Source organism: Tympanuchus pallidicinctus, unplaced genomic scaffold (genome assembly GCF_026119805.1).
Source record: "Tympanuchus pallidicinctus isolate F22 unplaced genomic scaffold, pur_lepc_1.0 scaffold13, whole genome shotgun sequence".
In the NCBI taxonomy this organism is placed as follows: Eukaryota; Metazoa; Chordata; class Aves; order Galliformes; family Phasianidae; genus Tympanuchus; species Tympanuchus pallidicinctus.
The window spans coordinates 14,310,603-14,323,505 of NW_026294648.1; the positions used below are offsets into that span (position 1 = coordinate 14,310,603).

General features: G+C 42.8%; 1 protein-coding gene across 3 annotated transcripts in view; it reads left to right on the forward strand.

Moving 5' to 3' along the window:
- FGF13 (fibroblast growth factor 13) overlaps nt 1-12,903 on the forward strand; it is a 210,348-nt gene that overhangs the window by 163,202 nt on the left and 34,243 nt on the right. For all 3 annotated transcript variants that reach the window (XM_052673669.1, XM_052673667.1, XM_052673668.1), the window contains one exon: nt 2,847-2,950. In XM_052673669.1, coding sequence (XP_052529629.1) covers nt 2,847-2,950 — 104 coding nt within the window. The remainder of the gene's footprint in view (nt 1-2,846; nt 2,951-12,903) is intronic.

Genomic DNA, 12,903 nt, shown 5'->3' on the forward strand with positions numbered 1-12,903 from the left:
CTGTGGAGCTCGCCAGACCTCATTTTAAGCCAGGAGTCCGTGTAATTTGAGGAAGTGCCTCATGGAAAGGATTTCCTGGCTGAGAACCAGATTCTGCCTCATTAAACGTGTTAAATAGGGCAAGGTTTTAAATCAAGATGGAATTTATTCCCCAATTTTGGCATGACACAGAGATTTGAGGACTTATATAATAAGGAAATATAGGAAACAATGCCTTGTGGACAGCATATGGAAGGCCAGGTGGCTGAGACAGCGACGGCGCAGACCTCACAGCACTGTATACATTAATAAATCCAGCTGTGGCCGCTGCATCTTTATTTTACAGCTCTAATTCTCTGTCAGCATGTACCACGCAACAGCTATAGCAAAGATCATATCTCCCTTGGGCATCTCCAAGTTTTTCATTACGATTGATATTATGTCCTTATTTTACACAGAGCGAACATAATGGGGAAAAATGAGGATGCAAATAACTGCATTGTTCTGAGCTAATGCAAACTGATTGTCATAGCAAACTGTTTTTCCATGGCATTTTTTCCAGCCTCGGGGGTCAACCAGAAATGCAATAGCATCTCATGCCCGTTGTCCATGGCAGGGGGTGTTTGCAGAGCAGGGTGCAGCGCGGCCGTGGTGCAGAGGCAGCAGCACTCCCCCACGGCCCTGTTTGCAACTTCCGGCAGTCAGCTGCCAATCCCACCAACATACACACCAGCTTCCGAGTGTGCTTGCCTCTCCTCAAAATAGAGCCTGTACGTTTATGGCAGGAAAACACGTTCAGCTGCGGAGGAGAGCAGCTGAGCACCCGCCGCAGCGAGTTCCCCAGCATCCTGTCTCTGCTCACTTTGCCAAACACAGCGCAGCCAGGAATCGCTCACTAAAACCAATCTCTGTTCCTTGTGGCTGTGAGCCCCATCTTCCTGACTGTCCTAAGCTTTGGCTTGTGCTCAGTTCATCTGCGGGCAGCACTATTTGCAGCAGAGCCCATTTTTGTACCCTCGTGTTGAAAGTACCTGAAAGCCCTACTCTGAAATGCACTGTTAAAAAAAGCATCTTTCAAAAGAGATCTCTAGGTTCTGCTTGGATACAGAGCTTTCAGTTGCACTCTCCTGCCCACAGGGAGATCAGGTGCTGCTTTTTGGGGGCTGAGCTGCAGAAGTGGGCTCTCTATGGGAGCATCACTGAGTCAGATGGAATACTTTCTCCCACAGAAAAATTCAAGCAGTCGATAGAAGAAATGAGGAATCTGTAACAGAACATTTCCCTTAGTGAAAGTCTATGCTTTGTTTGCTAAGACTATCAGAGAATTAGAAGATTTTGTTTTAGTGATGAGAAAGCTATTTCCATTGGTTTTATGCTTGCAGGCTGGTTTGAGGGGTGCATGTGTCCATGTGTACCAGGGATGTACAGCTGTCTGACTGATTGAGCAGTCTGATTTCACCAAAAATTGGTTCTTCATCCCTAGAGCACAGAATTACCTTTGGCCATGCCTTCTCCAACACAGGACATGCATCCATGTACACTTTCCTGTTTGGAAGGTTTGAGCTACTTCTACTGATGAAAAACCATAAAACCATGATGGATATGCTCCTGACACCCCCACTCCCAGAATTTAGGATCTCTATTAAATGCTGTCAGGCTGCAAATTTTCTTTTAATTAAACATGACCACTTGGGTGTTATCGGGGTGAAAAAGGTATTTATAATGGGTTGTCATTCTTTTTGAAAATAGTAAGAGTATTTCGAATTCATCATTCAGATTTAAATTGGCTTCAGACAGTGCCCATAAATACCAAACTTCAGCCTGAAGCACACAGGGGTTCTACAGCCATGGAATAGATGGCTAGAAACGTTTCACGTTGCTTCACCCTAACTCTGCCCTTACACAGCAGGAAGGAGACACCTGGGGTAATGATAAACTGAACATTTTCTGAACTCCCCCTGAATTCTGGATCCTCCATATCAAACACAGAGCACTGTATTCATCTCACTTACTTGTCTTCAGTTTTAACAGCCACCAATGTAAGCTATGGCAGAGCTTTGTTTTGTTAATTTGCCATTTAAAAAACAGTATCTTCATTTTCCTGAAGAGAGGTTTCTCTGCTTATATATACTGTCACTGTTAGCATGTATGTGAGTAAAAATGCAAGCTCCATTTTGAAAACACAAATTTTGGGTTTGATTAAAGAATACGCTGTCAGTTCAGTTCATTTTTAAGTCATTTAGTATGTGTTTGTCATTTCTTTTTTTTTCTTTTCCAAATCCATTTTCTTCTTCAACAAGCAGGAAAAAATAAAAAATAAAAAAAAATCCAAGGAGTTCTGAGTGGAAACGCTTTGAGATGCTTATGAGGGCTTTTAGCTTTTCTGAATTTCTTCTTTTTTCGGTCAAAAAATGTTTCCTGGATTTGGAAAAAAAAAAAAAAAAAAAGTATTGATCGTTTTACGGAACTTTTTGTTTGTTTGGGAGTTTTCTTTTTTTCTTTCTTTTTTTCTTCCACATTTATCATCATTAAACAAAAATAAAGGTATGTTTAACTCTGCTCAGTCCTTGTATTGTGCTTACGAGGCAGGTAAGTCGGCTCATCTCTCAGCACCTCCAATCCACCACCTTCATGGTGAAGGGGGGAGATGTGTTGATTATCCTCTGTAGATAATTTCTGAGCTATTGCTAGAAATTGCTATACAAGACAAAGATATTAGCAGTATTGTTCCATGGCGCCCACGGAAATTAATATATGCATGAATAGATTTTTTTTTGTATTTGGCTCTAGTAATTACGGCTTAATGCTCTATCTAATCTGCATACTGTAAAGGATTAATTTTGCTTTCCATCTCTGTTCTCTCCCAGCGTTGTTTAACCTCATACCTGTGGGTTTACGAGTGGTGGCGATTCAGGGGGTTCAAACAAAATTGTATCTGGCAATGAACAGCGAAGGATATCTATACACATCAGTAAGTACATGTTTGTCATTTTTTTCTCACTTAAATTCTCTTAAGATCTCAGTAAATGATTAAGTTGCTGTTTCGAGGAACCCAGTTGTAACCTACAGAGACAGAATTTGGCAGTGAATTAGGTCTAGTGGTGGTGTCCTTGTTTAGTTTATTGCTCTTTTTTTTCTAGTATGAGTACATAGGAATGTATGGAATCAAACCGCAGCGCCTTGGATACAAACTAAGGATCCCAAAGTGTGAAATCAATTTAAAAAAAAAAAAATTAAGAAGACGCAAAACCAAACCAGACAGGAAGCTCTCTCTTGGTCACTGCCGACTGATTGCGCTAATCTGTGCGGCGTAGGGAGGAAAAAGGACAGCGTGGTGAATCACACGCCTGCCTGAGCACGTTTTGTATCTTCCCGTATCATCTTCATCGCTGTTATTAAAAGGGATTAGAGAAAGTCATTTTTTTGTTTGTCTAGGATGTTCAAATAAAAATGGGATCGGGTGCCAAAATCTTAGGGCTTCAAGATGCTGCGTGAGTAAAGGAACGTTTCGTTTAGAGGTTTTGGTGACGAATGTCAATTAATAATTTTCTGTGGCATTTCTCAAGAGAGCGAATGCTGTTTTCATGAAAAAAGAAAAAGAAAAAGAAGAAAGGACTTTCTGAAACAGACATTTTTCAATTAAAAACATATAGTTGAATTATGTTCAGGAGTTTTAATTATAGAGTCTTAATAGATTTTTCCCAAGGAAGAAATGAGAGGAAAATGTAATTTATTATCTATTACAAATTATTCTCTGTTAAGAATGATTCCCTTAAGATGCCTTTAATACTGGTAACAATTAAATAAACTTACTCACATCTCCCATTTGTTTTGCAATCCTGACAGCTGGGACACAGGGTGAACTTTGCCTATTTTTTCTGCAAGAGCAAAAGCAAATTAGAGCTGGGTATGCTTTGGGAGAAAGTAAGACCGCAGTGAGCGGCATCAAACTCCACTCCTCTTTCTGTTCTGGCTGTTTGCTCAGGGTTGCTAATCCACTGATCTGTTTGCAGGGCTGTGGCCACACAGCCAGATCATGCAAAGCCCCCTTAATCCTGCGCCATCCTGTAAAGCAGTGCCATTTACATTTGCACTGCTCATGTACCTTCGACTGCACCATGAGTGTTCATTGGCATTGGCATCTGCTGGCTGCCCACTCACCGATAGCACTGAGCCATGCAGGATTCTGCCGGCACCGCTCTGCCTCTGTCAGTGTCACCTCTTGAGTCATGTGTTGGGGAAGGACAGAGCAATTTGTGCAATAAAGTGAAATTCCATCATTGCGCGCAGGAGACGTGCTGGCTGGAGTAGATTGGTTCTTTCACTGCAAGGTGCATGTTGGAAGAGTCAGATCTATTTTTGCAAAGGTGCAGTAATTTTTTGCAAAGTTGGAGAAAATGGGATGCAGACAGATTCAGCGGGGACACGAAGCCAAAGGGAACGTCACTTCCAGTATTCCCCAATGTGAGGAGGCTGTAACAGAATGTAAGACTGAGAATCATAGAATATCCTGAGTTAGAAGGGACCCGTAAAAATCATTCAATCCAACTCCCGGCTCCACAAAGGACCACCCCAAACTCAGACCACATGTCTGAGAGCACTGTTCAGATCCTTGTTGAACTGATGACTTAATTTGGGGAAGTCCAGCTTTTAGTCTGACAGGTACCTAGGCACTGCAGGCAGAGCTCGGAGATTCGTTTTGGTTGTCATTTTTTGGTTTCGTTAGCACTGATTTAAGAGAGTTCTTTATGTGGTCTCGTGTGTTACCATGCATAGTATCATCTTTGAATCCTTTCATTTCTGTGAACTTAACACATTATTGTTATCGTAAAAGTAGTGAGTGACATCCCTGTTTTTCTCTTAGTAACGATAGTCAGTCTTGTTATTTATTGGGCAGCTGTATTTTCTTCTCTTTGTTCTTAAATTTTTAGCCTGATAGGCTTCAACCTGCTATGTCAACAGCTTTAGGATTATAGCTCCAGCACCACTTTTTAAGTGTTTCTAGCTCATCTTTTGCTGATAATCATCCTTTCAGGAAGGGATACAGTCTGACAGCCTGATACATGAGAAATTTTGGACTGGATTTGTGGTTGATGTAAGTGAGTCCCAGGAGAGCACAGCTGATTTATACCAGCTGAATGCTCACCTGTTCAAGGGATGCCAACAGGGAGCTCGAGGAAGAGATCAGCTCAAGTAAATGACATCCATCTACACATCCTGAGGCTTTCCAAGCCCCTGCAGGGAGGTGTTCCTGAGCAGGATCTGTCAGGAGCAGAAAAATGGCAACATGGGATTGATTGGCAGCTAAAGGCCCGTAATGCACTGACAAACTCTCAAAGCAAGAACAAGGGGGAAAATAGAAATGTACTGCAATAGTAGATAATGACAACAGATAGTTGCACCATTTTCAGAGAGAAATGTAATAAGTGTTGATGATACAGTTAAACAGGGAGAGAGAATATCTTGGTCTACGTCATGATCACGTGCCTCCACTTTTATTGTGATCCCAGAGGTTCATTTGTGTTTGTGTCTGCGCCGTTTCCTTCAGATTGCATCGCCAAAGGTTACAGATTCATTTGGGAAATGATTAGAAAAGCACCCTGCTGTTGTGCCATCCCTGTTCCTTGCCCCGTGCTGCTGTCTGTGCAGTGGTGCCTTTCAGCCTGAAACATTTCTGAATCAAATTAGTTGATTTGAAGTCTCTGACATATGTAGAAAATATTTCCTAGCCACAATGTGCTACAGTTGCTGGCAGATGGAGGATATCTGCGGATGCATTTTGCCAATTTGTTGAGCTCTGCCTTTGGCCTCACCCCTTTCCCCAGCAGGACATGATTCAGGGAGCTGACCTCAGAGGAGGCTGCAGTATGGTTGCTTCTGATCCAGTGACTGTACTCCAAAATGAGGTGAATTTGCTCCATGAGGGGATCAGTGAAGTATAATGAATCTGCAGAGAGCAGATATCTGTAGCTGGCTTTATAGATAGTTTGCGATGTCTGTCAGTTAGAGCAAAAATAATATCTTTAATGTAATGATAAAAGCTCCTCAGGGACAAGGCAGCAACTTAGCTAAGCAAAAAAGAAAAGAAAAAAGAAAAAAAAAAAGAAAAAAAAAGGAAAATATATTAATATTAAATATATGTACAATTATCTACATTTGTAGCAGAGATACACTGCAAGTTCTGGAGTACAGAGAAGGGAAGAGCCCTTGGCTATGACTGTTCACCCCCTGGGAGGAGTGGGGCTGGTTGATAGAATAGCACATCTGTGATGTTTTTCTCTATCTGGTTTCTTATCCAACTCAAGGAGGGTTGAGTGTCTGTGTCTCCCAGGCTGAACCCACCCTCAAGATTTTCCTTGCTGGGACATGGTTGGAGCGATTGAAGCCAGAGTTCTTCCTGCTGTTTGTTATTTGGGCATCCATTGAAAATGAAAGCACAGGGCTGGATTTATCCCGTCTTACACCAGAGTCACACTGCTGTGAGGTGACCTAAACAGTGTCATGGCACCATTACCTTACGTAACCGCGTGATGAATCATGCCCTTTCGTGTTTTAGGATGGCCTTTATTTTATCTGATTTTTCTTTTTATCTCTCAGAAGACCACCAGGTATGTAAGCTTGAGTTTTTCAGGCTTCATACCCCTATGAATTTCTTGTGTTTTTATCATCTTGCACAAAAGAGTGAAAAGTATTTTAAGGCTCTGTCAGAAAGGTTGACCTGGAGCTATTGCTTTCTCATTAAAGTGGTTCTGATTTGATGGGAGAAGCTCGTGGTGATACAGAGCGGCAGCTGAGTGAAGTTTCATTAAAGGGAAGGCACGTAGGTATGAGGTGAAGAGAACTGAGCGTGCTGCTTGAATTCTGCATAGGCTGAAACATAACCCAAACCACCACAAACCTCAAAAAATAGCCCAAGAAAAATTAACTATCTGCATATTTTCCATAAACAGTCATATATGATTTACTCTATGACAGCATTCAGCTATCATTGTCCTCTTATGTTAAATAGATGGTCATATGTTCACTACCTGCACAGAAAGCAGATATTGTGTGAAGCATGCACACTGATTACAACCAGAATAGTGAAATGTGATTAAGTTCTCGGAGTGGTTCAAAAAATGGTTTTGGTGAGTTGGAGAGGAGAGAGATTTGGGCATATTTTAATACTGAGCAGTGCAGTGGAGACCTGCTGCAGTTAGTGGGAATGGCTGGGGCATTTATAAAGAATTACTGGCAAAGAGCACTTTGCCACCTGAGGGAAATGGTGCAAACCAAGAGATAGGGGAAAGAATAAAAATTTAGCTAAATTTGCATGTCAGTATAAATGATTTTTTGCCATGAATGCTCAAGCACAGACTACACCTTAACGTAGTTCATTCTCTTCAGAGATTAAGGTCTCAGATGCAGCTGCATTTTTTTTCACTTCAACACCTTGTGAGGAACGTGCAGCATCCTCCCAGTAAGGAAATGGGCATTGTGCTGGCAGCTCCAGCTGCCCCATAGTGAAGGGCAGTGAGGGGCAGGTGATGTGTGGGAGCTGTGCGCAGACAGGAGCTGCTCTCAGGAGGTCCCCGGGCACTGCAGGATCAGTCTGTGCTGATAAATGTTTTCTGACACCTTCAGCTATGGACACAGCTTTCAATTATGCCAGCAGCTAAGCTCAGCAGATGCAAACCATCTGCACTTGAGTTCAGTCCTACAGCAGTGTTGCAGTGCAGGGATGGATGCTGGAGGTACCTGGACAGGGAGAAACCTGGTGATGTCCCTACAGCATCACCAGCTCCTTGGTGGTGGGAACTTTGACTGTGAGGTTCCAGGGTTGGCTGTGAGCTGGGCTGTGTGTAGCTAGCTGTTCTGTTCAGGTGCTTGTTGCTGCCAGAATCTGTGTGATTCCAGATTTCAGGAGGCAGACTGCCTGCTGTCTCCAGCTGTGAAGGGAGAGTTCTGCCTTCCCATGGGAGAGTTATTAAGAGACTCAGCAAGCTGAAAGCCTTCAAGTTGTCATGCTGCTTTTCTCTACAGGTCATCCCTGAGGAGCTGGAGACCCATAGAGGTGCTGCTGTACATCCAGACTTTGCTGCAGGTGGTGGGAGCTGGGGTGCTCAGCACCTCCTAAGATGAGGCTTCATAAGAGGAACTTAGGAAGGAGAAAGTGATGCTGCAGGACTGAGCTGCAGCACAGTCCTGTAAGTTCTGAGCTTTACAGACCTGCAGTTAGATGCCAGTGCAGTGGTTTCCTACAGCCTTGACAGAACATGGAACTTGCCCTGAGCTGGGGCGTTTGTCAGCTGGGTTGCACACTGCCAGATCTCAGCAGCTCGGCCCGGCCCTGTGCCAGCACATGAGGAATGCCAAGCACCAGGACTTGAGGCTGCACACAACTTCTCACTGCCACACTGCAGAGCGTGTTTGGCAGGCGAGCCCTGTAAGCAGATAAGGGCTTCAAGCAGACAGCTCAAGTTGCAAAGTGCGAGAACAAGAGCACTACCAGGTTCTTGGCGCGTTCAGTTCAGAGCACACATTCAAATCACCGAAGGATGGATTGCCTTGCTGTGATTCAGAGGAGCCAATGAGTAAAGTGTAGCTTTTCTCCTCTGAATTTGCACATTGTGACCAGCCTGCGCTGGTGGTGTAGGTGCCCATAGGATGACATGTGCCCGCTCCCTGCGAGGGCTCAGCTCTTTTGCAGTCTGCTGGGAAAATATCTATATTAGTATTTATGTGGGGCTTTGAATTGCTGCTTTTTTTTTTTTTTTTTTTCTCCTGACATACAAAAAAATCCTCAAAATCAGGAGTTAGATAGATTTTCAAGTTTTCCTGCTTTCTTAGAACATGGCTTAATTAAAAAAAAAAAAATACCACTATCCGAGCTCAGCTTCTCTCCTACGCTTGACTTTCCTTCTAGAAAGCTGTCTGCCTTCCCATCTCCTGCCCAGAAGGGCTTCCCCTCCCTCTCGTGCTGCAGGTTGAGTTAATGAGCAGCTTTGTCACGGTGACTCAGCAGCTCTTCTGCCTCATTATGCCTGCTCCAGGCCGAGGAGATGCTCACCTAGCTGCAAGGCGGGCATCTGAGCTATACAGGAGCTATAGAGACAGGCTCCAAGGACTCCCAAAACAAGGGGAAATGGTTTCAAACTGTAAGAGGAGAGATTTAGATTGGACATAAGGAAGAAGTTTTTTGCAGTAAGAATGGTGAGGCACTGGAACAGGTTGCATAGAGAGGGGGTGGGTGCCCCGTCTCTGAAGACATTTGAGGTCAGGTTGGACAGGGCTCTGAGCACCTGATGGAGCAGTGAGTGCCTCTGTTCAGTGCAGGGAGTTGGACCAGATGGCCTTTAAGTGTTCCTTCCAACTCAATTCTGTGATTCTACAAAACCAACAGGAACAACATTTCAGGGCACCTACTGGAAAACAAACGCCGAACTTCCACTGAAACTAACCCAGGATAACATTTATTCCATCTACAGAAAGTCTTTTTCTGCGTGTTGTCATACTCATGGCAATGGGACGCTGTCATGTTTGTATACTCAAAAATCAGACAAATTCCTGAAAGAAAACCACTGAAAAATACAGTGATGTCAAGTTTAGCTTAGGAATGTCCAGAACCATAGCTAAGTTGAGACTGGGAAAATCTTGAAATATAATTCCCATAATTCCCTTTTTCCTGTGCTCTCCCAAATGCATCTACAATTATCCAACAGACAGGCTGTTTGGCAAACAAAATTTAGGAGCTGTGTGCCAACAGTAAGCAAAGGGCGGTTTGATTCTCTAAATGATGCTCCATCAAAACCAACAGATCTATTGTGCGGGGGCATTCAGAGTGACTTTATTAAGCTTTTTTGTGCCTTTTTCTCTTCACGTAGCCCTGCAATGGCAACAGTGCTAAGGGGGAGTGAATTCAGTTCTGCTCCTACTTGGCAGCCTCAAGAGAAATGTTGACTGCATTCTGCCCATTTGCATCCTTGCAAACCCACTGAAAGCATCCTTCTCCTGGAAGAGCTCTTATTGCAAGTGATGAGGTGTGAAAACTGAGAATCCAGCTTGACTCCTGAAGTTCAAATTGCATTTGCAGTATTGTCAGTCAAAACACATCTTTTGAAATGACTGCTGAGCAAAACTGATGGGGAGTCAATGGGCAAGAAAAAGGAGTCATAATCCCCAAAATGCTTTTGGGAGCTACAGCACAACTATGGCTGGATCAGGCTCTGAGCAACCTGATCGAGCTGTGGGGTGTCCTTGTTTGTTGCAAGGGAGTTGGACTAGGTGACCTTTAAGAGTCCTTTCCAACTCGAATGATTCTATGATTCTGTCATTCTAAAGGTGTTTCCAAGGGAAACTTTGGTTGCATAGAACCTGAACGCCATGCTCCTGGTAAAGCATCTCAGTACCAAAACCAAAGAAACCTGTGTGAGACCTAGAAAGCAGGATACATGTGGTTTGTGATACAGAAGTTGGAAGGGTCAAATGAAATAGAAAAGTTGTCATATTTAGAATGTCCTTGAAGTCCGAGACCAACTTTTTAAAGTATAAAGTAATTATTGCAGGCAAGCCAGCTGAATTCCTGGATGGAAAAGCTAAAAGGGATCTGGGAAAGAAGACAAATCTATTCAATAAAAATTGAGTCAAGAAACGTACATTTCCATACTGAGCTGCTTTCATCAGGCAATCGAGGATTAACACAGGAATCTGAAATTTAGAATGGATTAGGGAGCCCTTGGATATAATGCCAATACAATAGCTTTTACTAGCAGATTGGAAGGTTTAAATAATTGAACAAATAAGACCTTTCATATTTTACATTCTGTGGATGCTACAGGTACTATCACATTGTTTTTCATTTCTGTAATTTTGCCCAAACAGCAGTGAATGTTGAATTGTACAGCTCTTCTAAAATGCAATTCTCTGGGAGCCAGGCAAAACAGGCACAATAATTGTTAAAGTACAGTTCTGTTTATTCAAAGCCCCAGGAGGTATCTAAAAAATCATGGAAAGCTACTTTTGGAATCACAGTGGAAGAGGCCATCCTCTCTGTAAGGCAGTCTTCCCCTTTCCTGATGGGTGACACTGAATACCCATTAATGAGAGAGTCAGTCAAGACCCATCATCCTCATCCCCAGAGCATTAACATTTTCAGATGTTTCTAAAAAATGCTGTTATGATACAGGAGTGTTCCTCTTGAACCCAGGTCTTAGTGGGACCTGGCATTTGAGTAAACTGGGAATGGGCAAACCTCAGCGTTTGAAGGGGATATTTTCCTCAAATGACAACTCCAGGACCCAGTGTTTCAGCAAACTGAAAAGAGTGGGCTGTTGCTTACCCTTCCAGTATGGGCAGTCGTGAGACCTACTATATCATGGAGCTGGAAAACAGATCAGAAGCAGAATTTCATACATATTAAGGCTTCCGTACAGATTTTAGACAAAGGTTCACATCAATTCTCATTGCATTCTCATTATTTCATACCAGTGTGCTCAAATCTAGAGGAGCATCTGCTGCCAGCTGAGCCATATTGACAATGACAGAAGGCACAGTAAGCTCAGAGTAAATAAGTGAATGATCTGAAACAGAACAAAAAGCCAAAGAAAATCTAATAAGTGGAGTAGAAACATTTTGAGGTGCAGATCTTTTCCTTTCACCTGATGAACTAAGTCTAATGGGCTTGATATTGCACCCTTTTTCTCATTTAAGTAATCCTTACTCAAGCAAGAAGATTCATTGTCTGCCTGATAGAGAAAGAAACAGTCTGTTTGAGCAGAATTTGCAGGATCTGGACAGGACAGACACTGATCTGCAGTATGGGATTTGTGTTTTAAAAACATGTGGGAGGCTAGTGAAGCTTTATGACCAAGATAAGCCCCCTTTTGCTTAGAGTCAGATCCCAAGGGCTGGAACAGCTGTCAGGACTAGGGAGAGTGGCAGACTCTGCATGTGCAGAGGGTGTCTTGGTGTCATGACAAGACTTGAGCCCTTGGCATGGAGCTTTGTCTGGAACTGGATGCCCAGGTCTTCATCTTGACTCATGCAGTAGAATTGAAATATTGTTTCCTACAGAATAGTTCAGCAAGTGTTGTGCTGATAAATGATCCCTCTCTTGAAAGGATTTCCTTTTTTTTGAACATTGCTTTTAGGACTTAACTGTTTCTGGTAGACCGTATGAAAATCTCTACTTCTCCAAGTGTGGGGGAATGCTCGCAGCAGGCTCTTTCTGTACTGTTATCATGGCAGCAGGATGAAGTCTATCAGTTAGCACATCATACTTTGTTCTGACACCTTTCTGTGAAAGGCACCGTGTTCCCAGTGTCATGGATGAGCAAGGAGGATTACGTTCATGTTACCACCTTTAGGTGTCATGTAAGCGTAGCCAACTTCACTCACCTATTTTGGAAAATCTTGACTTTAATTTATGCTTTAGCTGCCTTTTTGCAAAACAAAGATCTAATGTGTATTCTAGACAGAGAGATGGGGTGTTGCTTCATTTACTGCCGTTTTGAATTGACTTCCTTAGGCGTTTTTCTTGGGAAGTTTGTTGCAGCTGTGATAGTAAAGACCAGAGTGAGCTTTATGCAAATTGTTGATTTCTAGCACATTAGTTAATTGTTTCCCAAATTTGCATTTCTAATCAGTGAGATGCCAAAAACACCTGTGCTCTCTAAGTGTTGCACTGTTTCGTATTTCCTTTGATTGTGCTTACAGGAACAATACCAGAAAGGCAAGCATTTATAAACAACATGTAACTCCTACAACTTAATTATAAATAATATTTTTCTTTATAAAATTATGTCCAGCAGCAGTGGCAGGGAAAAGGCGTCCTTGTTCATCAGCCAATAGTTATTGCACTGATATCTTCCTGAATAGCACTGCTTTGGTTCCACAAAATAGACGTGTTGTTGCAACCTCTCTGTCACAGCCCAGGCAGTGTTACAT